General features: G+C 34.9%; 4 protein-coding genes across 4 annotated transcripts; 1 reads left to right on the top strand and 3 right to left on the bottom strand.

Annotated features, from left to right (window-relative positions):
• Positions 4,237-6,390, bottom strand: LOC18585800 (L-type lectin-domain containing receptor kinase IX.1). The gene is made up of 2 exons (XM_018128743.1): positions 5,899-6,390; positions 4,237-5,829 (listed from the first exon to the last, which is right to left on the bottom strand). Exons 1-2 carry the CDS (start codon positions 6,190-6,192, stop codon positions 4,420-4,422), a joined length of 1,704 nt encoding a protein of 567 aa, XP_017984232.1. The 5' UTR covers positions 6,193-6,390; the 3' UTR covers positions 4,237-4,419.
• LOC18585799 (cytosolic endo-beta-N-acetylglucosaminidase 1) lies at positions 7,616-12,179 on the bottom strand. Its single transcript, XM_007008810.2, has 11 exons — positions 11,414-12,179; positions 10,892-11,029; positions 10,595-10,704; positions 10,397-10,508; positions 10,211-10,318; positions 9,597-9,709; positions 9,317-9,398; positions 9,077-9,157; positions 8,910-8,965; positions 8,687-8,822; positions 7,616-8,479 (listed from the first exon to the last, which is right to left on the bottom strand). Exons 1-11 carry the CDS (start codon positions 11,930-11,932, stop codon positions 7,769-7,771), a joined length of 2,166 nt encoding a protein of 721 aa, XP_007008872.2. The 5' UTR covers positions 11,933-12,179; the 3' UTR covers positions 7,616-7,768.
• LOC18585798 (DEAD-box ATP-dependent RNA helicase 18) lies at positions 12,408-16,403 on the bottom strand. Its single transcript, XM_007008809.2, has 11 exons — positions 16,037-16,403; positions 15,548-15,784; positions 14,969-15,229; positions 14,611-14,690; positions 14,397-14,502; positions 14,180-14,293; positions 13,933-14,031; positions 13,689-13,778; positions 13,496-13,602; positions 13,270-13,413; positions 12,408-12,998 (listed from the first exon to the last, which is right to left on the bottom strand). Exons 1-11 carry the CDS (start codon positions 16,301-16,303, stop codon positions 12,728-12,730), a joined length of 1,776 nt encoding a protein of 591 aa, XP_007008871.2. The 5' UTR covers positions 16,304-16,403; the 3' UTR covers positions 12,408-12,727.
• LOC18585797 lies at positions 16,590-21,174 on the top strand. The gene is made up of 11 exons (XM_007008803.2): positions 16,590-16,911; positions 17,528-17,570; positions 17,831-17,884; positions 18,016-18,079; positions 18,638-18,694; positions 18,983-19,089; positions 19,201-19,239; positions 20,158-20,246; positions 20,348-20,426; positions 20,558-20,605; positions 20,708-21,174. Exons 1-11 carry the CDS (start codon positions 16,724-16,726, stop codon positions 20,786-20,788), a joined length of 849 nt encoding a protein of 282 aa, XP_007008865.2. The 5' UTR covers positions 16,590-16,723; the 3' UTR covers positions 20,789-21,174.

Here is a 24,766-nt window from a genome sequence, read left to right as displayed (position 1 = left end):
AGAAGAGAAAGCTTAATTAAAAAAGCATTTGTTAGATCTTGGATTTTTTATCATAATTCTTTTTAAAATTAATACGAAAAAATTTGATCGACTGATTTGTTTGCGACAGTTGTTTTTATACTTTATTTTTTAATCTCTATGCTTTCAATATTTTTTAAATAGATGCTCTTGGCTTCCATTCCATCGGTAATGTACTTAAGCTAATTAAATAAAATTCTTTTGACCTATTTAAAAAAAATAATATACTTAAGCTAATTAAATTAGTAATAATCCGTATTATCAATCATAAATAAATAAATAAACTTGATGTAGCTCCACGTGCCACTAGATCTCACTTCATCTTAGCTTCTTCACGTGGGGGAGAGGAGGGGGAATTGCAAGGAAGCTCTTCATTTGTTCATGGCAAAGTACAACAAAGAAATATAATAATTTTTTTTTGGTTTCTTTTTTTTTAAATAATTTCAATACAACTGCTTATGATTTTGTAATTAAAATCCATCTATTTTTTAGATGATGAAGAAAAGACAAAGGCAACAACAACTGACTTCAAGATTCCTCATCTCTTTGCCTTTATTTAATTTGGAAAGCATTAATATCCCAAGTCAACCTTTGCCAAGTTTTCTTCTGTTTATATCCCTATCAAAATCCAGCTCTTTCTTTGGTGAATTTTTGTTGAATTTATTTATATATATATATGACAATTTCTTTGTATAATTTTGAATTGGGTTTTCATATATCCATAAACATGAACAAAAGCTTAATTTCATTCTTATTGAGAAAATTATATAAAATATTAATATCGTAAACATGAAAAATACAAATGTATTTGAATCTCGGTTTAGACAAATTTATACCCAGACGAGTCTTTATTAATTTTAACTTTTAGAAAGTAATTAAAGATGTAAAAAGACAAAAAGGGATTATCAATTTGCTAATAATTAGTTTACCATTGTAATTTGTCTTTTTTCAAAATAAATATGATGAAAGATGATCAAAATTTCACAGCCATACTCGAGAAACAATTGACAACTCCCCTTATAATGACAAAAATCTAATTAATTATGATGGTGATGCCTTTTTTATTTTATTTTCCTGCCAGAACAAATCTGATGTTCATCATGGTAATTAGTTTACATGTGCAAACAGGTCACATGCTCATACATATAATGTGGCTAAACTTTACAAAGATTAATAATAATATAAAAGAAAAGGTCATGCATGCGGCGGCCTAATGAAGAATTTAATCATTGAAAGTGACAGCCAATAAGCTGAATTTAGCTGTAAAACTTGATTGAATTTAGCTTCATACATGTAACTTTCTACTTTTGGTCCAGAAGAGAAATCTTATATTCGAAATTATGTACTCATAGGAAGAATAACATATATACATATAAAAAGGATTTTCAATAATTTAGGAGAGATAACAATATTATAATTATATTCGTAATATAAGATTGATTTAGTTTATAATCTGTACAATTACTTATAATTATGATCATGTATGGCTGGGAGAGTCAAATTCTAAGTTGAAAACAATGAGAAAGAAATGGGAGTTAATTAGAGTGAGATGTATATATAAGAAGACAAACATAATCTCACTTTTGATCTATCAACCTCGATTTCCACTTCTTTATGGGGACAGGGATGAGATAGTGGGAAGAACCTGGTATATCTTTTGAGGGCTCGAGGATAATACTTCCAAAGAAAGTTTGTTTGATTTTTCAAATTACACTCCCTCTTTTCAGTTCTATCTTCTCTCTTTTTCTCTTTCCTTTCTTCTTTTCTTCCCCCTCTTTCTCTTGTCTAAGTCATTGAATTAGAATATTTTTTCAGGCACTTTGCTTCAATAGACAAAATGCCAAAGTGATTGAGATGGGAGACAATCATCACCTGACTGTTAATAAAAAAAAAGATTCTAGCTAGGAAGGCTGGCCAGTTCTTTCCAATGTTGCTTATCATGTTTACATCACTTAACCTATCACACCACAGGTGGAAAGACAGACAATATTTTCCAATAAACCTGAAATGAACCTGTTTTTCGGTGAAAGATATGTGGATGTAACTTTCTTTTTGGACCATCCATCTCAGTTTCAAAAATTGTAATGATTGAATGATTATGGAAATTGCAGCAGGCTTTCAAGCATGTACAGTCCTGACTGAATTCCAAGTTTAAAGTGTTGGAAGATGCAAAACAAAATTGCCCCTTGACTCTAATGCTGGCTGATGATGTTTGGTTCTGTTCCCTTCCAACTTTGTCTGCTATCTCTTAAATCACAGAAGGGTATTTTGATTCACCATTTTCAGTCTGATGTGGTATTCTTTTGTTTGACTTCAATATCTATTTACTCTCTCCATTTTCAGTCTAAGGTTTACTCATGTTTTACCTATCTTTCTCTTTTCCTCAGGAAGCAGGAAAAGGGGGGAAAAATGGTAGTCTTCATTCTTCCATCGATGGTGAAATCAAATATTTGTTGTTTGTTGTACTTTTTAGTAGCCTACAACAAGGAAGAGGGGGAAGATTCATTTGGAAACCTATAGGAATACATGAGGGAAACCTTCTAAATTTCCTAGTTGGCCTGATTGACTGCCAGGCTGAGCCTACATAAAGTGACAAAAACTTCCAAACAATTGACAATGTTATTGTTGTAAGATTGTTTTCTCAATGCTACTTCCAGGACAAAATTAAGATGAGGAATAGCTAGCAACAATATTTCTGGTGTGATTTTTAACATGGAAACCTTTGCCTCAGCATTGAACTTCTTTTAACTATGAAGGGTAATGATCATTTCTTCAAGGAAACCACGCTTGAATTTTTAGGTGATGTGTGTCGGTGGGTGAGAAAGGAGATTTGTTGTTTTAGGTAAGAATTAATCACAAACAGAGCTTTCACATTTTACATGGTTCTGCAACAGTTTTTTCTATTGTGTCACAGGTGTATGTAGATAGCCCATAATCCTGGAATTTAAGTGTAGTCGTATAGATGATGTGATTCATCATTGTTCTATCATTGGGATTTCCTTTCCATGATTAACAAGTCTAGTTGAAGAAAAATGATGAATCATTTAGCTTCTGGCAAGCTCCTTCAGCACCATAGACTAGAATAATGAATTTTGAGACTTGGGAAAGTACCAAACTTAAGGAATGTCTAGGCCAGTGCATTGGAAGATGGGAACTGAAGATAAAGGTTGAGCAGTGAACTCTCTTGGTAGCTAATCTACAGGGATGTTGAAAAGCAGATTGCAGCAGTGAGCAATTTAAAATGACTTTTCACCTAGTGCCCCAATCAACAAAAGCATTAAATATTACCCAAGCACAGTGGTAAAAGTCTAAGACCAACTGCCCCACTACTTATTACTTAGCTCAACTTTGATTTAATCTGGCATTGGCTTAGGCAAGAATCTCAAAAGAAGCTTTTTTCTTTTCGTGTGACTGTGTTTCCATTACCATTGATCAAACTGCCAATAGCTGGCAGCTGCTGCAGCCTGAATCTTGCAATTTCTAATACAGAAACAATCAGGAAAGTATTCCGGTCCTGGTTGTTTTTCACTCAAAACGGCATTTTTCTGAAAACTAGAAGGACTCGACGGAAACTTTGAAGAAATTTACTATTAATTGGGATGCCATAATCTCCTTCACCCAAGAATTCCTAGTGTATAAGATGCTCCTGTTGATTTTGTCATCACTTTACATGCATGAGTGTTGGTCGGATCCAGCCAAACTGGCTATATTGGGTTCGAGTTATGACCTTTTACAGGCTGGCTCAGATGCTGCCACAGAGAGAGGTCGGCCCAGAGTTTGGACTTTAATCAGGACTTCCTTTAATTACATGGAGAGAGGCTGGCCCAGAGTTTCAACCTCGGCAATGTTTAAGCTTGCCTTAGGACGAGAGGCTGGCTGTTACAGGCCGGCCGATTGAAAGCCTAGGCTAAAGCCTAGCTGCTTTAGCGCTTGGTCTGGCCTAGTCGCAGGTACCTTCTTTTGTTTCACTCGTTTCCTTATTTTTCCTTCTTTTTCTCTTCTGTTACTATTAATATTAACTTACTTTTAATGACGATACAAGCCATAAAAAACAGTTCCCTGACCAAAAAGATCTTGAATAATTAAACATGAATGTTCCTGGCCAGGAAAGTTCAAGCTTCGACCATTCTTTTTCTAATGAGCTTGAGCTCAAAAAACATGATCAAGTTGCGCCAAGCTCAAGCTTTTAACCTGTTTGTGGCCTCTGTCAATGGAAGCTAACCAAAAAAACTGATTCACAAAGGTCCCTTGTCTCTTGTGCAGGACAAATTTTTCGAGAAGAGAACAAGGAATAGTCAATCTATACACCAATATCATTGCAAATAAAAGAAATTGAACCACAAACTTTCTTATTGTTTGTGAGATGTAAATTTGATTGCAAAAACTAGTAGATCGATCAATCTAACGTGGGATCGTGATAGTAATATTAGATATAAGTGGCTCGCTTGATCCAATTCCAGGAGTAATAGGTACATCATTATAATTGGGAATAGGCATGCTACCTGGAAGATTTGGCAATGGTGCCTCGAAATTAAGAACTTGAATGACTTGCCTTATTGATGGTCTTAGATTGTGACTTGGATGCGCACACCATAATCCTACCATCACCAAGCATTCCAATTGTTTAGGATAGAATGCCATACCCAATTTCCTGTCTGCTACATCAAGAATCCTTTCATTTCCATATGATTCCCACACCCAAGGTACTAATAATAAAGCCTCAGACTCCTCAAATTTGGGTTCGATTGACCTTCTACCACTTGCAATTTCCAGTGCCACAACTCCGAAACTGTAGACATCTGATTCCTTGCTGGCCTTCCCTGAAGAGAGACACTCGGGAGCCATGTAGCCCACAGTTCCTGCCAAAAGAGTCTTCTTCAACCCTTTTGCATGATCAACTAGCCTAGCTAACCCGAAGTCTCCAAGTTTAGCATTGAAGCTAGAATCCAACATGATGTTGCTAGTATTGATGTCCCTGTGTAGCACACAATGATCTCCTTCATGTAAATATAGCGATGCTGATGCCAGGTCTTTCACAATTCTATATCTCACCTCCCAAGTCAACAAGCTTTTTCCTTTGAAAATATGGGAATCTAAGCTGCCATTGGCCATGAACTCATAAACAAGCATTAGTTCCCCTCTTTCATGGCACCAACCGATGAGCTTCACCAAATTCTTGTGTCTTAATCGGCTGATTATCTTCACTTCGGATGCGTATTCCTTAATCCCTTGCTTAGATGCCCTTGAAACCTTTTTAACAGCGATGTAGGTATCCGAATCCCTCAGGAACCCTCTATAAACTGAGCCAAACCCTCCCTCTCCCAACTTATTTTCAGCGTTGAAGTTACTTGTCACTTTAGCCAGTTCATTCAATGAAAACTTCCTTGGTCCCATTCCATTTCCAAACTCATCGCCAAAGAACATGTCGAAAACATGATCATCAAATTCGTTTTCTCTCTTCCTTTTCCGTCTTGAAATGAACCAAGTCGTGAAACATAGGCTAAAAATCAACGCAGACGCCCCTATGCTCAACACTATCACTAACCCTGTCCTGTTTTTCGCTAACCCTGTCCTGTTTTTGCTTTCCTTTGGAGGATCAATATTGGGGGACTGATTCTGAGGGCTCGGAGCACGGGACTGAATCTGAGGGCGCGGAGCGACTACTCCAATAACAGATTCAATCCCTTCAGTGGGACGCGTACCAACAACATTTCCAGGAGGGTAATAGTAACAAGCAATAAAAGTTCCATTATTTCTGCATCTAACTTTAGCACAACCAAGTTGAGTTGAATTAATCCAAATCACCTGAGTCTAATGACCGCATCCCTCGCCTGTAGCACAAACACCAGATTCCAAGTCATAATCCTCCTTCTCATTAACCCAAAGTTGGACAGCATCAGTTCCTGAGAGATCACTGTCGCCCCAAGCAAGATTCTGACCCGTAGGGCCTACTGCACGCACTAGCTGGCAATTGTCAATCTTTCCTTTAGAGTAATTCAGTGCATAGGCCTCCAACACGTTGTCCCAAGTCATGGACGGAACACCAACCTCTTTACGAGCAGCATTGTGAGCGTTTAAGAAGTCCTGGGGTAAATCTTGGGAACCAACTTGAAGGACTACCAGGGCTAGGGAGGCTAGAAAACGAAGAGTTGATGAAATCTCGAACAACTTCATACTTAGTCTTCAATGGAAGAAAAGTGATGATTGAGGAAATGGAAAACTTTTTGTACAAATTTGATTCAAGGAGCCATCAACTTGCTGGTGCACAGTAAGTCTTTGTATCCGTCAAAGACGTGGGGAGTGGAAACCCACAGGAACAAGCTGCTGTAGACCTCCAAACTTTGTTTCTAGAGGTGGAGATTCGTTCAAGGGCACCCCCACCGCCATTTTTGAAAAAAATATGACGAGTAAATGTGAGCACAATTATTTTATAACTAAAGAAAAACTCACCATTGCTCCGTTCCATATGACAAACTAGAAAGAAAACAATGGAAAAATGGAAAAAAAATAAATAGAAAAGGTAAAGAATGGTTAATCTTTTTTTTCAACACTTAAAATATCTAAGTCTTGGATTAGGAAAGTTCAAGGAAAATGAAATGCTAGTTGGGTAATGTTCTTAGTATTTCTTAAAGTAAAATTCACCAACATCTTTCAACTTTTAACTATAATTACACGTGAATTCACTAATTTTCAAAGTAAATATTCCACATGAACATATAAACATCTAAACATTAAATGCTTAAAATATCTAAATTGCTTTTTTTCTACCTTTTTTTTTTCTTAGGCAAGCTGACGGTGTTACTTTACATCGGTCGACCACCCATCTCCTTGAACTTCTTTGGGAAGCACTTGCTCTCTTAGGGAGTGTCATTGGCCGCGAGTGGTCGGAAAGATTTTTCTTTTGAAAACGAAAAAAATTTTAAAAATAAAAAATTACAATTTATATAGTGATAATTTTTAAAATTAATGAAAGATAAAATTTTCTTAAAAGTATTGTCACGTCATCAAACTAAAAAAAACATTGACAGTTGATTAACGGTAGGATCAATTATGTGTCTAGTGAAATATTTTTTTGAGATGAAATTTTTATTTTAAAAACTAATTGATCACGTATAATTATAATTAAAAATTAAAAATGTTAAGGTGGTTGTGTATTTTACCCTATTTCTTAATAGGAGGAACTTCTACTATGGGTAATGGACCTTTTTGTGGGTGCAATGCCATTACCTTTATCAAATTTGGTAAAGCTTACTATTTTCTCTAGATAGAGGAAGGTTGGCCCATTATTTTTAAATCTGGGCTCAAAGTCCTTGACATTGGGCTTGGCCCAGAGTTTCAAAAGCTGGGCTTAAAGGAGATAACGTTTGGGCTAGCATGTGGCTCTGCTCCGTTCTTTCTTCCATTCCGTTTTCTTTTCTGTTTTTATGTTTTCATTATTTAGCTAGGTTAATGAACAAAAAGGTCTGAATTTAGCTAGATACAGCCATGGAGGGAAAGTAATTACAGGCAATATGACAAGATACTTGTAATGCAAGCAAACTGCCCAAACAGCTTAATATATGTGATGTAGGAGCAGCTTAATCACCAGAAAAACATCTGTGCGAAGTAAATTGTACTGAAGGTTCAAATTTATTGGAGAGTTTATTTCCAGTTTGCTGTCAGGATACAATGGCTTTCGTTTACAAGCTAGCAATGTTGTTCTTGCCAAGGACCAATTTCAAAGGGAAAATAAAGGAAAAGTGATATATGTTCACTGACCTTCTACATTGAGTTGAAAAAATGGGGCCTCATCAAGCTTTTGGCTCGCACCATCAGCACTACATACTTGAATAATAAATTTGAGGCCAGAAGTCCCAGAAGGGATGACAAGGTCAGATACATAGAAGGCTTCCACTTGTGCTACTCCTACATACTCCTGTACGCCTCCTAGTTTTCCTCCTAGAGTTCGGACGGATTGTTTTGTTAGTTTCTCAACATAGATATTGTACCTAGGGAAAGGAGAATTCTTTCCATCTTTCAATTTCCAGCTGATCCTAAGACTAAGGGTTTTGGAACCTTGAGAACCTCCCCATTCAACATCTTGACCCTCAACGATCCAGGAAGTAGATGGGGGAAATTCTGTATTCTGGTTAGAAGTTGAAATTCTAATATGTCCAAGCACGGCAAAATATTCTGCTGGATCCTGGGTATTTGATCTAGATTCTGATCTTTCAGGCTGTTTCCTGTAGCATACCGCATGAATTTCTGTTAATGTGTATCCATTCATTGCAATGCTACTCTCTTGTATAACCCATCCTGAAGCCATGTCTGGTTTTCTTAGTTGATGTGGCACAATCACTTCACTGAATTTGCTTGAAAATTGGTTCGTTCCCCCGGACGCAAGAAGCAACTTCTTTTTTCCTTTCATTTCAGAAGAGAATTCAAGACAAAGGCCCAGTTGAGAGTTTCCTTCTGATTTTACCTGCAGCAAGTTTTGGCATTCAAGTTAACCAAGCTAATACCAAAAGAAACATAGATTGGCACATATCACATGCTATTGTTAGCAGTCACATTCTAGTGAATGTGCAAAATGTCTAATGATTTGATTTCTAATTCCCAACCTGACTCAACATTATTATATTTTTGAAATAGATGGCTGCATGGAAAACACTTCTTCGACATAGCTTACAGAATATGTGAAGTGGACAGGTAAGTCACCCATAAGAAGATCTCCTACAAAGAGTCTTGTTGAGATGGAGGCTTTGGCTCCAAGAGTTCCTTTAAACGTGAGGTTTCCTCCTCCGCTGAACGATGCTTCCTTAAAGCTATCATTTATCAACCAATTCTTAGACCTGTGGAACATTATATATATGACTGAATCATGTCAAGTAGAACGACTCATGAAAACTTACTCAACATGGACTTCAATAGTGTTCGAAGTAGGATCATCAGCGTACTCAAGGAAAGGCTGTAACAAGAAGGTAAAACAACATAGAAGCATATACCTTTTCTTCAGAAATATGCAACTACAGTAAAATTGACACATCAGAGAAGCAAACTATATCCATGTAGTCCCTACCTGAAAGGTTTGTGAAGAAATATTGTTCCATTGACTGCTTAATACTTGTGCCCCCTCGATTGAAACATGATAGCCACAGCCCTGAACAATATCAAAGGCAGTCAACATGTAGACAATAGATGCATATGTGCCCAAGGAATTCTGTTAGTTAATAATATGGTTATTACAGCAAGCTTTACATGCCCTCTAATTTTGAATGACACTTAAAGAAAAGAACAAAGAATTTGACATAATTGCAACCTGATCAAAATTTGAATAGAATGGTAAGTCTTTAGGATAATGTTGCACAATTCCCCATGATTTCTCAACAAGATCCCACCAACTGTAAAAGCCAAAGTATTTGTGGTGAAGCTCATTGAAAAGGTTTACATTGATTTCATGCATGGAGCAGAAAATCAACAAGAAAGTCTTGAAATAAAAACATATAGGATCAAAGCATCGTGTAAAGGGGAGAGTTACTTAACCAAAATAAACAAGCACTCTACAACAACAGTAATCAGCAAAAAGACAAGTGCATTACCGATTTTGAGCAGTCTGAAAATCAGGGGCTTGTTTTTTTTCATAAACCCATCCAGGAGCAAATATGGCAGCTGAGACATCATCCTTCTTTATCACATCAAGTGCAGCATTTGTCTGTTATGTAAAGAATTGCAATAGTTTCATCAGTCAAAACCAAAGCATAATGGTGAACATTGTCAGCTTTCAATTTCCAAAGATATTACCCTAATCAAACATGTACTCTGAGGATTCTTATAACACCACAATGCTCTCAGTTTTATTTAAAGTGAATTCCCCCAATCGTGAGGCATAGTAGTGAACATGTAGGTTTTCAAAGGTCGATATGAGATCAATATCATTACGAGATCAGATATCATCAAAATTCAAAAGACAACAATAATACTACAAAGAAAATGAAACAAACTTTAGTTCCTTATGTAAAGTAGAATATCTAGTAATCTAGATCAGAACTTGATTACTTATCCTGTATCTCAAGAAAAAGAATAGAGATCAAAGCATTGAGATAACTTCCACACTGTTAAACTCCACATCGACCTTTGAAACCAACCTATTAAGCCAAATTAAACATATATCTCTATCACAGAAACATCATCATAAGATTAGTATGAAACGTACAGTCCATTGCCCGCCACCATATGTGCCCCTTCCGAATACATCTATCCCCATGTAGACATCAAACTTTCTGTCACCAGCAACTGTTCCTGAAAGCTTTGGATAGTCCTCCTGCACAGTACACAAGTTTTTATGTGCAACAGAAGATGAAATTAGGTTTGAGATGGATGATAAAATTGAAGGCAATACCTTCCATGTATAGTTCATAAAGATTCCATCACAAATATCAAAGAAAGGTTTATTCTTTTCATTCAGTTGATTTTGCCAGCTAAGATCTCCATCAACTGTAACACTATCATACCTGTGTAACAACAAGATTAATCACAAGAAAATCTAATATGCTTCAATAGATTGCATAATTCGAGTGTGGCTTCTTCTGTTACAAACCATATAACCAAAGATCCAGGAAGCGAGGAGTGCATAGTCTGAGTTAAATGACTAATGAATTCTTTCAGATTAGGGATTTGCCCGACTTCCAGTTCAACCTCAATATTGAGCTGCAAGTAAGCATTCATAGGTCAATTGTGGAAAATGGAGTGCCGATATATGGAACTTTTATGGATTATAGTGACAGAAGGAAGAACATTTATTTGATATTCTTGTCCAAAAAATTCAACATGTTTTTATGTAACATTGTGTATGTGTGCAAGGGCTGAGCTGGATATTTCAGTAATGGCATATTACTAGCCATCCATCAAAGCCCAAAGCAACAGCAAGCTCTGCCAAGCGCTCAGCATACTTCTGAGCAGACTCCTTTGTCGAGAGCAGTTTCCGGCAAATAGCTTTCCCTTCATCCAATTCTGTGATGAATGTCCCTAATACCTTGGATTCCACAGCCACAGACAAAAAAGCATATACAAAGCTTCCTTTAGTCTCTAACACACCAAAATCCAAAGAAAATGAAACAGACTTTCACACACATTGGACTGCCATGATACCCCTTGTACAATAGAAAAGGAACAGAGGTCATTTCTTGGTTTAGCAGAAAGAAAAGATTGTGTTCATCTTGAAATCATTAACCCACTTCTCTACTTAAATGATATAAGCATATATCAATATATCTATAAATAATCATAATTTCAAAAAGCACCCTGACTTGATAACTTGAGTTAGCTGAAACGACCATTGTTCTACTTGACTTTCACCAAAGAATACACTTTTCAATCAAATAAATCATCATTCTCCGCTTTTCGATTAGAAACTCACCTTAACTCCATGCCTATGAGCAGTATTGGTCCAACAAGGAGGAGGCAAGGTGACCAAATAATGAGAAAAATAAACAAAAACATCGATCAAATACCAGTGCCAGATGGCATAAGCACCGGAATTATCGCCACCCTGGACCCACTTATCATCCAGGTAATTACCTTGCATGTCATGGCAGACCAAAATCCTGGGCCTTTGAGCCAAACCTGAATTGGGTGGGAGAGGAACACTGGATTTGTTAAAAGGGTAGTGAAAAGAAGTGAAGTAAGAGCCAGAGTCAAGGTCTTCGAGGGTCTTGATCGGGTAAGAAATGGGAATGGACGGCTTCGATGGATCAAAGTGTGGTGGTATTGGGTCGAATTTCTGATCCTCGGATTGGTCGACGGACATCTTCTTTAGGAGTGTTTTGACGTTTCTGAGGATTGAGTTGAGGCAGTTGCGGAGAGCTTTGAGAGTTTTGCGGGTTACAAAGGGATGGAGAAACCGAAGTACAAGGAGGAGCACTGATTTTAGAGGCATCTGACATCTCAATTTTGGAATCTTCCTCGAAGGTGCGAAGAGTCATTTAAGCCTTCGGATTTCTGTCAGTTAAAACCTTGGTCGGAAAAGTGACTCTTTAAACGTGAAAACAGTAACTTCCTGGACCTGCAGATATGTGAAAAATGGTAACTTTCTTTGTTCTTTTCGGATTTTTATTCTCTTTTTTTACGGTATGAACATGGGCTCTTTTAGCCCATCTGATTGATGTTTGTTTAGCCAAGTTCAGCTTTTTCTTTATTGAAAATTAAATTTTATGTCAATTCTCCAAGTTCAGCATGTTCTTCGCTGCAACAATTGTTCTTTTTCTAATTTAATAATTTTCTCATTTGTAAATTTCTAGTCGTTAAGGTCTTCAGATAATCTCTAGCAGCTTGACAGTGATGTTAATGGTATCTGCGTGGAAGAAGACTTAAACAGACTTGACTTAGATAACCTTTTACACACCGCAGAGCAGTAATTTGGCAAGGTAAATGTTCTTATTTCTTTGAAGGACTAACACACTAAAATTCCAAGTAGTATACAGATATTCTGTTTTGGGTTGCTGCCCCTTTCTTACAACAGATTGATCACTGATTGAACAAAACCAATTACGTGAATGATGAAATCTTCAATCCTAAAACTTACTAGTCAGTCTCGAACAGTGCTCTCTCTGTCACCAGCAAAACTGCACCTCGTAAGGAAACCGTCAATACGTCTCAAACTCTTTCTGAAGATCGGGTTATAACATTCATCCGCCTATATCAGGGCAAAGTCAAAATGTGAAAATCACATTCTTCATAGTAGATCTTCAGTTCCTGTCAACTTGGCAAATTCGCTCTCATCAATAGCCCCTTTTTTCAGTTTCTTCAGTAGACGGTATTCCCTGGTCAATTCCTCTTCATCTTCAATAGTTTGGGCAGCACGTCTCTGTTTGGCTGTTTTCTTCTTCATGGCGGGGGCTGCAGCATTTGAGTCTTTTTTGGGCTTCTGGGGTTTTGATTCTTGTTGCTCTCGTTCTTTCTTTGCTTGCAAATTTTTCTTCCTCTGTTTCTCACGAGATTTGTCCCTAAATAATCAACATCATTAGCAACCAGAATAGGTCAGATAGACTTTAGTTGGGCTAACAATTGGTGAAGATAAAAGGTAAGACTCTAAAGGCCACAGGTAGGAAAGTTAACAGCTGAAAGAGTTCTAACATGAACAATTTTTTGGAACTTCTAACCAAAAAAGAGATCTGCTAATGAAGTCAAGATACTTAAGAAATATCATTCAATATATATGTCCAGTCAAACGATTAAGTTTCTATTTAACGAGGCATACTTGTAGATTCTACTTACTTATACTTGATATCATCCCTATTGACGTTCTCAACTGGAGTGAAACCCTCAGCAGATAGTGAATGGTGCTTTACCTCAGGCATAGAAGGGAGCTGCAATAGACCATATCCCATGCCTAACTTTCCAATTTCAAGTTCTTTCCATCTGTCAGACAACAAAAATTAATATAGACAAAAAAGTGAAAGACAAGCAGCAACTAATTAAAAAGGCAAAGCAAAGTTATAACCTGAAAATGTAAGAGCAGTGATGCTCTTTGTATGCACGGATATAAGAAACATATGCTCTAAACCCTTTCTCCATGACATCACGGTCTTTCATTGCGGCAGACCGTATCTGAAACAAGTTTGAGAAAAGAAAACTAATGAAGAAAGAACAATTTGGTATATGAGGCAAGAATGTAAAATGCAAATTTTGTTTACCTGAGGAACAACATCAGAAGCATCATCAATGCATTTCCTCTCTTGAAGAGGAACCCTTCTTATGCGCAAAAATTCTACATAAGCTTCCTCCTACAAAAGTCCAACCGAATTGATCAACTTTATTACAAATGGTGGAAATTAGTAAAGGAGAGAACATAAAATCCTAATCAGAAAGCAAAACTGTAAAAACACTTGATTAAACAGGGAATTATCTAACACAAAAACATAGAAGAAAGAACTGCACCTTAGGTAAAAGGAAAACAATGGCACTTCCTTGTCTACCCAAACGAGCAGTTCGACCAACTCTGTGAATGAATACATTTGGATCTTGAGGGGGATCATACTGCAAAAGAACCAAGCACATAAGCCATAGTCATCAATCACCTTTCAGAAACTGAAGCAACAAGTTAAAGCTTTTAACCTTCACCAATGGAAATTTCTAAATAGTTATTTATTAGTAAAAATTAAATGGCTTGTGGTTGTTAAGCTACCTGCACTATACAATCAACACCGGGAATGTCAAGCCCACGTGCTGCAACATCAGTACATAGAAGAATGCCACTTGAAAGAGAGGTAAATGCAGCCAATGCTTTCTCCCTTGCAGTCTATAGAGCAGCAAAAGAATAAATACATCAGAACACCCAACAATCAATTCATGAATTTCCAAACTTATTAACTGACCATCTATACTGATGTCTGTAATTTTACCTGCTTCATCTTTCCATGTAGAGAGATTAAAGAGAAACCCTTCAAAGCAGTAAGACGCGGAAGAACAACTCCCCAATAGTCAACACAAGCACAAGTCATGAAATATCTGCATAAGTAATGAAATCATTTAATAACCAACAATAACTCATTGTCTTTTCGGTAAAATGGAATTGAATTAACCAGACTTAGAGAATATTCTCCGCGTATAACTTACATTATAATTTTTTTAGATTTGTTCTTTATGAGGAGATCAACAAGCTGTGATGGTTTCTTATCTGCTTCACATTCCAAATACTGCAAAATAAAAAAATAATTGATAAATAAATGAAAATTCAGATAAATCCATACTGATTAAAGCAAATTGCTCTTAGAACATGAGAACATGCTATACAAGTGGTAAATAAGGGATAATGTCTAATGACATGACAGCAAAGCCAAATATTGAATCAGTTATCTTTTATTCACCTCCACCCTTAAAGAACATGAGATGGTTGTTCTAATTTTAAAAGGAGAAAGGCAATTAAAGAACAAAATTTTATGTGTAAATTGAAATAGATCGAAGTATAATATACCTCAAGGTGGAGGCTTGAAGGTGTTTTTGATGAGGCTAATTGCTCGGATGAAGCTGAATTATTCAGTGACTTCGTCTCAGCTTTAACTTCAACCCTCACTGGATTCCTCAGTCCTGCTTTAGATAGCTCTTCAACTGCCTCTGTTTGAGTAGCGGAAAAAAGACCAGTTCTCCGGAGCTTTGGCAAGCGAGATATAATATAATTTATCTGCTTCTGGAATCCCATATCCAGAAGCCTATCAGCCTCATCTAAAATCAAAATCTGTACCAACCAAATGGGGCAACAGATAATTCAATAGAGTGTATGTTCATGAAAAGAATAGCATCATACACAGCGGTCTCGCTAGTTACTACCAAAAATCACGTTATTACATGCATGTGATTGACTTTCTACCAATCTAGGTGATTACCATTTGATCATAACATATGAAGACATTTCTTTTAATTTGCCTTTGACACTAAATAGTGAAGATTAATTAAACTATCAATAGCATTGAAATGACAATTAAACACTTTTTCAATAAAAAAAACTTCCTACTTTCCATACAAGATAATAGAAAACAACAATTTGGATAACTACCTCGAGGTTACGAAAATCCAAGACATCCATCCGGTCCATTATGTCATACAGTCTACCTGGTGTTCCAATCAATAAATTTGCTCCTTCCTCCTCAATTTTCTTCATGTCTGCTTTCACCTCAACACCTCCAACAAGAAGCATAGACTTTACATTAGACAAGGTAGAAATTAGAGGCTGTGCTACGTTATAGATTTGTGACGAAAGCTCCCTTGTAGGAGAAATAATTACCCCCATCACCTGCGGACAATTCAAAGCTTAATGAATAAATAAGTGGCCTTTAAAGAAGTTAAATTTAAGTATCTATATAAAAGCAATTGTTTCATCTTTTCAAAGCTGCAAAAAGAAAAGAGAAACTTTCCACTACTGTTCTTCTACTTTTCCTGTGTTTTTCTCAGCATCCAAACAGAGGAGAAAGTAATATAAAGATGAACAACAAAGCAGCACAAAAGTAAGAACTTTTTTTTTAATAAAAGGAAAAGAAAAAAGAACCTGGTGACGTTTGGGAGGAGAGGTGGAGGACCGACGCAGAATCTCTACGACAGGGATAAGGAAAGCGAGGGTTTTCCCGGAGCCGGTGGCGGCGTCGACGGCTACGTCCTTGAAGCTACATAGCAGCGGGATTGTGGCGGCTTGGACTGGGGTGCAGAATGTAAAGCCGTTTTGAGATAAGGCTTCGATAACCGGCTCCGGGAGAGGAGGTTTCAGGTCGGAAAAGCGCGTGTCGGTTAACGCGCCGCTTGGATTCGGTGAGTCCATATAGAGGTTTCGTAGTTTAACTTGCCGCCGCTTTGAATTTCTCAGTAACGATCTTACTCATGTTGGGGGAAAAAGAAGTGTTCCAAATAACACTTGCAAAACGCTGTCGTTTCTAAATATACTACTAGCGAGTCGGGTTGAAATGGAAGAGGCTGACGAGGTTGGACAGGCCGGTGGGCTCACGGTCAGCGCTCCACCACTTGAAATACAATTCTCAAAAGTAAAAGGGGGTCAATTGTAATTAAGCTAAAATTGTGGCGAAATTAAGCAATTAACTTAAAGTTTAAATTTCCTCTTAATGAAGAAGCTAGTTCCTTGTTTGTCTCCCTCGGTCCAGCTCTGCTTCAATCGACGATAAAACAACTAAATTGAGAGGAAATCAGAGAAAACTCTTCTCTAATTTAGTTAAAGGAAGAAAAAATGGTAATCCGAAATGAACCTCGGAGATTGCTTCTTCTTCTCGTAAATCTTCTCTTGACGATTCAACTCCGAGTTAACTCAGTCACTGGTCTCTGCGAACTCAGCTTCGTTGAACGCAACAAGCTCTACAACTTTAGCTTGGCTTCTCCTCTGCCTAGATTCCCTCATGGCGTCCTCAGCGAAGATGGGTAACTCACTAACTCCCTCTTTCTGTTAGCTTTAGTGTTTTTTTCTGATCTAAATGTCTCTCATTGTCATTTAAATTACCTATTTTTAATTTAATTATGGTATAAAATATTGTATTTGTATTAATATATTGGTCATTTTTAGTGGTACGATGTTGAAAATTTTGGTAATTTTTTTCCTTTTATGTGTATATTATACTAATTTTAAATTGTCCAGTTTAATGCTTGGTGCAACTAGGTATAATTAACTAATCAAGGAGAGAAATTCCTGTGGTCCACAATTTGATTACTTATAAAAAAGTTTTCTTTTTTTTATTAAAGAATGTTGTGTTGACTTTGGATAAAGAGAAAATGGTGCTTGCTAGAGTTGAATCAAGTCATAGTTGATAAGGTATTTTTAGCTAGGACACTTGTTTTGATTAGTTAAAATATAACGAAGCCCTGCCCGTGGTTTAGATGAACTTTAGACATGTTTGGAGTATGGAAACTGTGTTGTTTTCGCAATTGAGAACCAGCTTGCTTGTGTACCGTATGTTAGTTTGGTGGCAAACTTTCATATCTGAATTGGGTCAGCTTCTATTTTTATTGAAATACGATTTATTTCATGTTACTTTGCCAGGTTTTATAAGGTGGTGATGAATGAGAGTGTGCTCTGGTTTCAGGTTGGCTCCATCAGGTCACACTTTATTTCTTTGTTAATGTAGCATTGTTTTCTTTCTTCTTCTTTTGATTTCTCTTTTGATGCTTGTGTAAACAAAGGAAAATTGTGTGTTTAGAGTACTTGTAACCTTTGAGCAGAAGCTATAAATTGTTATTAAATTTTTATACAAGAGTCTTTTACAAGCAAGGATATAATCTCTTGCCATATAAATTCAGCTTATTTTCTTGTTGGCTTTTTTTTTTTGATGACTCAATGGAGCAGCTTTGCGATGGAATGCTTTTTAACCATGATCCACCTAGATGTGTTGAGTGCTTGGTAAATGCTTCTTGAACTTTATCTGAGTTGTATTGTTTTACATGTTGACTATGTAAGGGGCCAGAATAAGAGTGCAGGACATGATTGAAACTTTTTCTCCTCTTTTATTTGATTGTCTTATGATACTTTAGGACTGTGGAGGCCCATCACGCTGTGGAATGGAATGTAGTGCACTAGTGGCTAAAAATGCTCTCGGTAAATAATTTCACAGAATTGTATGCATTTAGTTAGTTCTTCCATTGTTGACTAGTTTTTACTGAGTGCTATTTTTGAATATGATAATTTTCTTACATCAAGTACTGGTTAATGAGAATCAATGATTCAATCAATTATCAGATGTAATTGAATTGCTATTATTAAGTTGCTTAACAAAGCTATTCTTCTTTATTGCTCAATTTTCTTTCTAATTTGTGTGTTTTAGCATTCTTTTATAGTAACTGATTATCTTTTCTATTTTGTAGTGTATCAGGGTCTGACAAAAAAAGTGTTTAAAATATATGATTTTCTTTCTTTTTGGAGTGCATTGCTACTTCACATTTGCATTACTTGAAATTTTGAAGTATAAGTTTTCCTCAATAATGGAAGTGATTATAATACTTTTTTACATGTCCATTATTGTCAACATAGTACAGACTATCATATGCCTGTAGGACACTAGAAATTTTCCTGTCTTGCTTCTTCCCTTTTTTGGAAAAAAATAAGTGCAGCTTGTTAAAGTATTAAATTCTAATTGAATTTCTGTGGTTTATGCAGGTTACCAAGTATGCACTACTATTGGACATGTCTCAAGTACAAACGTTAGCGTCATTGGTAAGTTGATTTTACCTTTACTTCTAATTGCCTTTTCACTGTCTTCCAGACCTAAAAGGAATAAGAGTAACACTTTAATGTTTCCTCTCAAAGTGGAAACTCTTGCTGTGGTTAAGCCTTAGATGCTCCACATTTAAAAGACATAGCTTCTAGTGGCACTTTGCTTTTGTGGGTTTGCATGCTTTCTCCTTCCATGGTGCTGTGCTATGGGAAGACAGTTTCTTTCATGCTTCTGTGTATGAATGCAGTTTGGTAGTATTGATGGTTCTACTACTTCACAAATGACAGATGAGCAGAATCCTTACAAGGGTGTCATTGTTAGAATGTCAAGCAGTGGCAAAGGGCGAAATTGTTCACTCTCTGTATCAATCATTTGTGATTCAACTGGAGTTCAAGTAAGATCTTTTTCCTTAATGTTTATGCTAAATTTGATCAAATAAAAATTCCCTGGAGTTGGATATACATGTATGTATGACATATACCTTACTTATCACTTTGTTTGACAGGGGCCAAATTCAATGGAGAAACTGGGGACTTGTGATTATGTGAGTCTAGAAAACTTAGCTTTGCCACTTAGGTTTCTAATATTGCATATACTTGAAATTTTTTGAACCAAGCATCATTGTGTGGTTGTGGTAAGTATGCTCATACTTGAATATACATGCATATACATGCATGATGTTAAAGAATTGCACTTTTCTGATATATATATCTTCAATAACTACAATCATGTAAATGCTTTTGCAAACATTGCCTTATACAGAATTACTCTTCTGGCTATTCCCCATTTCATTTGATTTCCATGTTGTTTGGTGATAGATCTATAAAATGTGTGGGGCATAGCATGGAATTGATTATTTTTTCCCAGCATTGACTGATCACTACTCAAGAAATAGAGCTGGGGAAGAGAGAGTAAAGGAACAGCGAGTGAGTTCTAGTGGATTTTCTGATGTTTGTGCTGAGGGTTCTAGCTTTTAGCAGATAATGTGGCTTTCATCCATCAAACCGATCAACTGTCTCAATGGTGTGGTTTTGAGATCATGATGGGAACACTAGGTCTCTTTTATCCTGTTAGGGGATGATTATTTGTGCCTAAGCTCAAGTAGCCAGGGAATAATTGAGGTTGAGTTTAATTAAGGTGTTTTTTATTAACCAATCTGGAGAAACAAAAACTTTTTGTAGTAAGAATTAAGATTACTCTCTCAAGTCTCCCCATGCTTGCGCTGTCAGTGTACATAGCGGTTATAGTAAGAACGGGATAGTTGCCATTCGAGAAAGATGAGGATGCTAAATTTTTTTGAGTTCAGAGGAAGACTTATCAGATTGCAAAATTCTCTGTGGGAAAGACTTTCAATATAAAGCACAATATCTATTATGTTGATAACTTTTCTGTTTTTTAACATTTGGTTGTTGGATTAGTTGTCATCTTTGGTGTTTCAAGTTTGTTTCCTTATTTTTGACAGGCCACAGTGCTGCGGCATCCTTCTGGTTGTGCAACAATCATATCTTTTCATGAGAAAGGATTTGGCTGGTTCTGTACCTTAATGACCATGTAAGGGTATTTACTTCTTCCTCAGTTTATCAATAGCAATCTAGATAACTGTTGTAGTTCTAAAGGAGTCTATATTGATTGACTGAATGTTTTGTCTCTAGTATCTTATGCCTCTTTGGAGCCTATCTGCTTGCTGGGACAGTTTATCGATTTTTTTTCCTCGGAGTTCGTGGTGTAGAAGTAAGTTTTTCCTCTGAAGTTATCTGCTTGCTGCTAAAATTCAGATTCTGCATGAAAGTTGAGGACTTTGGCAATCTTGGTCCGTTGACCATTCTTCTAACTATGTTATGTCCTTGCTCCGCCTTCTTCAGGTAATTCCAAACTTGGAAATCTGGGCCAGCTTACAGCATAGAACACAGGTACCCCTTGTTAGTTGGTATATTCAGCCAGTTTCTTCTACACAGGTAATCACATGACAGAAAAGTTGTTAATTTTACAATTACATGCTGCCATTCTTGCAGAGTTTTTTCTCCTCTTTAGTGCGGAAGTTTAGTGGACCTTCAGCCGGTCATAGAAGCTCCTATTCTCGAGTCAATTTTTGAGCAGTTGCAATTTTGTTCAGATGATAGGAAGTACACCAGTTTTGAGACATCTTGGTCATGAGCCTTCGGCAAGCAAGTGCAAACGATCGTGCCGGAGAGTGGTTTCTGATCTGTTATGGCATGAAGTCTTGGAAAATAGATTTGCAGAATCAAATCCGAACTACCACGCTTGTTTGCAATGATTGTTTCATTGTTCCTCTTCTTTCTCTTTTGCAAATGATTATTTCATCAATGTTAAACCTTTCTCATGTCAAATGAAGAAGTCAGTGACATTCAATTGATTGTAATATCTTTAGTACAATTCTTCATTCCTTTATTGACATTCTTGTAGTACACAATATTATTGAAGAGTCAACAAAAAAAGATAATGGATGTTATTAAGAGGAAATTTATGTGCAAGACTACTATAAAAATCAATATAATCAATAGGTAATTCAACAATTTAGTTTATGTGCTATTAATATATAAATCAAATTTCAAATTTTTATTTCAATTCTGTCCTTTTGTGACTGGCCCAAAGCATTTATCCCACCACAAACGGCCTGGCCCAGCCCACTCCATTTTCTTTCTTTCCCTCTTCTGTCAAAAAACTACATCGTTTTAGTTGAGAGATTTACAGCAGGTTCGGTAGGGGAATGACTTATTCCCTCCGTATTCCTTTTTTGATTTGTTCGGTTGCATTTTGGGTGGGGAATAGCCATCCCTCAATAATGGCTTAACCATTCCTCACTCTTGTGATATTAGCTATTCTATGCATGATGAAATAACATCTAACTGCACGATTGGTTTACAGAATAAATAAAAATAAAATAGAATAATTATTTTGTAACAATAGAATAAAGTAAAAATACAATATAATAGTTATTATTTAGTTTTTTACAACAAATAGAATAGAATAGGAATAGTTATTATAACTTATTATAGTGTTTGACTAATAAAAATAATTTAAAAAAAATAAAAAGATAAAAATATTCCTTATTATATATATTATTTATTTTAATTTTATTTTTTAAATATAAATANTTTACTTAAAATTTAAATATGATTTTTTATTTTATTTTTTTAAAATATTAATACTTTATAATTTATTTCAAATATTAATATTTGATAATTTAAATATTAATATTTTATTAATAATTTAATCAGTAGAATTTTAAAATATTAGTATTTTATTTATAATTTAAATATAATTATGATTAAAATATTAATACTTTTAATTAATTTTGAAGTACAAAATATTTTTTAATATATAATTGAGAACTTAAATTCTTTATTATAATAAGATTTATTCTCATCAAAAACAAAAATACTTTTCATATAATTTACTAAAATTTATGCCAAAAGAAAAATTAAGAAATTTTTTTCTTTTTTAATCATTTACTTTTTAATTTTATTAAAACTTTAAATTTTTAATAATTTAATAATTTATTATTAAGTATTAGTATAATTTTTATTTTTTTTCTATTTGTATTTGTATTTTTTAATTTATATTTTTACTTAATAATTTTAAAATTAATAATTTAAAATATTAATTTTTAAGTTTAGGTTTGTAATTTTTAAAAGTAGGTAAGGACATTTTAATCCAAAATGTTTTGGATTCTATTTCCATAGGTGTAAAATAGCTAATACCATGGGGGAAATGGTATTAGCTATTCTAAGGTTTTGCAAGATTTTGAGGAATAGCTTCCTCCCAAGACCAAGGGGAAAATTTTTGAGAATAGACCCAACCAAACATGCTATAAAAGTTATAAAACTAAAATGCCCTTACTCATTTTAAAAAATTACAATTAAAAATCTATAAAAAGTTTTTTTCATTATCATTATCATTTTTCTTTCTCTCTTTTGGTTCCTATATTCTCTTCTCTATAAATTTCCTCTATCCACCACTGAAGGAGGACATTAGTGTTGGTGGCTTTAGGACCAAATATGAGCAATCGGACAACTCCTGTTGCGATCTGGCATTCCATGACTAGATTAGTCAAGAGAAGTGCCAATTTGGTGCCTTAGTGGCCAATTCGACCACGAGGAATGCTAGGTCAACGTTCTATTACATCGACCACATCCCTAGTGATCAATCAAAGAACAAGACAAGAAAAAAAATTAAAATAAAAGGTTTAAAATTTTAATTATATTATAAAAATCAATATTTTAAATTTTAAAATTAATTAAAATACTAATATTTTAATCATAATAATTTTTAAATTATAAATAAATTATTAATATTAATAATAAAATATAATAATTAAATTACAAATTATTAATATTTAAAAAATAAAAATAAAATAAAAATAAGGTGATTAACCATGGCTTCTCCCACACAAACCCTGAAGCAATCCTTCTTATAAGTGTTTGTTTTTTAGAATTATTCGTCTAATCTCTCTAACCTTTTCTTCTACAAATGTGAATTGATGTTAATTTTTTGAGTAAAGTACCATAATAATTATCTAAATTGCATGATTACTTGGCTTTCGGTTAACATACTGGAATATTTGTATTGCTTTTTTTTATATGTGGAAGCTTCTAGTTGTTCTGCTTATCTTTGAAACTTGTTGCTATTTCTTTTAAGGAACAGTATATACGAGGGTTGATTTCCATTGTTATGTTTAGTTTCTATGTTTGAAGGTGAACATTGATTAATTATTGTGCATTGACAACAAACTTTGTTTAATCTAAATGAGGTGTTGGTCGATCTTCATATATGTTAAAGGTATGTTGGATGTTATTTGGAAATTATTGTCTTGTAGTTTATGGTTTTTATGCGTTTCTAATATTTACTAATAATTTTTTTTATATTTGTTTCCTACTGTGGCAAAGAATGGAAAATGCATTAATATCACTTTGCAAGGAATTAAAAATATTACACTTCGCACAAAATTAAAAATTAATTTACACTTCGCATGGAATTAAAAATTTGAAATAATTTTGATTCATTATGTTGAGGATAGCGGGATATAAGTTTGTTATTTGTAGATATTTTCTTTCAGCATTGACAAGCAGGCTTGGCCAGCTTCACCTTTCTATTCTCTTGTGAAATAAACATAAAGGATTAAGGGATTAAGAAACAGTAGAGACATTGATGTAGCTATAAGCTATCTGGATAATTGTTAAGTATGTAAGACCCAAGCAACTAGAGTCGATTGGTGACATTTCAAACATAATAAAAATGTTTAAAATTGGAATCATCTCTCCTCTCTTCTCGCTCTCATTCCAATTCAAATATTGTTTAATTGCATTTGAAATGTCAAACTAAGTAGCTAAGTGACAAATAACAACAATCAAATTCAATTATTTAAACATGCATGAGCTGAGCTAAATTTTAAAAGAAAGGAATGGTATCACAAGAAAATTAACTAAACAAAAGAAAAAATAAGGATAACTAAACAAAACAAAGATGAGGAAAAAAGTTTCAGGATGGTTTTGTAGCATTTCTAGAAAGTAGAAGAAGCTTATCTGTTACATGAACCGGCCCAGAAACAGGTCTTATTGTTCTTCAATATCTTCAAGAAACTGAAAATAATGAAGAAAGCAGAATTATGGTTGAGATCAATTACATGTAATATATAAAAGAATCAAGGTTAAATACTCAAATAAACCTCTGCACTATACAAAAAAAAATAATCAATTAAGCCGATATCCTTTTATTGTGTTCAATTAACTTCTTAAACTTTTATTGAGTCAAATAAATTTCTTTCACTAACAATTACCTAACTTATATTAGTAAATAGTACAGTTGGTACTTTTGTACTATGTAATCTAGCACGTGACAAGTTGACATGTCATTCTTATCATTTTACTAGTATATGACATGACATTAAATATTGCTAATTAAGAATTATGTTTTTACTTTTTTATCCATCTATATGTTCAAAAATGATTGGCTCAAGTATTTAAAATAGAAGTTAGTCAATGTTAACGAGAGAGGCTTACTTGATTGAAAATAAAGAGACTTAATTGAATGCAATAAAAAGATAAAAGTTT

The sequence above is a fragment of the Theobroma cacao genome, chromosome 10 (assembly GCF_000208745.1).
Source record: "Theobroma cacao cultivar B97-61/B2 chromosome 10, Criollo_cocoa_genome_V2, whole genome shotgun sequence".
In the NCBI taxonomy this organism is placed as follows: domain Eukaryota; kingdom Viridiplantae; phylum Streptophyta; class Magnoliopsida; order Malvales; family Malvaceae; genus Theobroma; species Theobroma cacao.
This window is presented reverse-complemented; position numbering and strand designations above follow the sequence as displayed.

Coding starts and splice junctions, on each gene's coding strand:
- LOC18585800 (XM_018128743.1), bottom strand. CDS start 6,192: ATGAAGTTGTTCGAGATTTCATCAACTCTTCGTTTTCTAGCCTCCCTA. Junction 5,830..5,898: donor CTGATGCTGTCCAACTTTGG/GTTAATGAGAAG, acceptor TGCGGTCATTAG/ACTCAGGTGATTTGGATTAA.
- LOC18585799 (XM_007008810.2), bottom strand. CDS start 11,932: ATGCCTCTAAAATCAGTGCTCCTCCTTGTACTTCGGTTTCTCCATCCC. Junction 10,705..10,891: donor TGGGCTTTGATGGATGGCTA/GTAATATGCCAT, acceptor GCTTACTTGCAG/CTCAATATTGAGGTTGAACT. Junction 9,710..10,210: donor ATGGTGGCGGGCAATGGACT/GTACGTTTCATA, acceptor TTTACATAACAG/ACAAATGCTGCACTTGATGT.
- LOC18585798 (XM_007008809.2), bottom strand. CDS start 16,303: ATGGACTCACCGAATCCAAGCGGCGCGTTAACCGACACGCGCTTTTCC. Junction 15,785..16,036: donor CTCCTCCCAAACGTCACCAG/GTTCTTTTTTCT, acceptor AATTGTCCGCAG/GTGATGGGGGTAATTATTTC. Junction 14,691..14,968: donor CTTCAAGCCTCCACCTTGAG/GTATATTATACT, acceptor TTTATTTTGCAG/TATTTGGAATGTGAAGCAGA.
- LOC18585797 (XM_007008803.2), top strand. CDS start 16,724: ATGGTAATCCGAAATGAACCTCGGAGATTGCTTCTTCTTCTCGTAAAT. Junction 16,912..17,527: donor GGCGTCCTCAGCGAAGATGG/GTAACTCACTAA, acceptor TTACTTTGCCAG/GTTTTATAAGGTGGTGATGA. Junction 18,695..18,982: donor TACAAACGTTAGCGTCATTG/GTAAGTTGATTT, acceptor CACAAATGACAG/ATGAGCAGAATCCTTACAAG.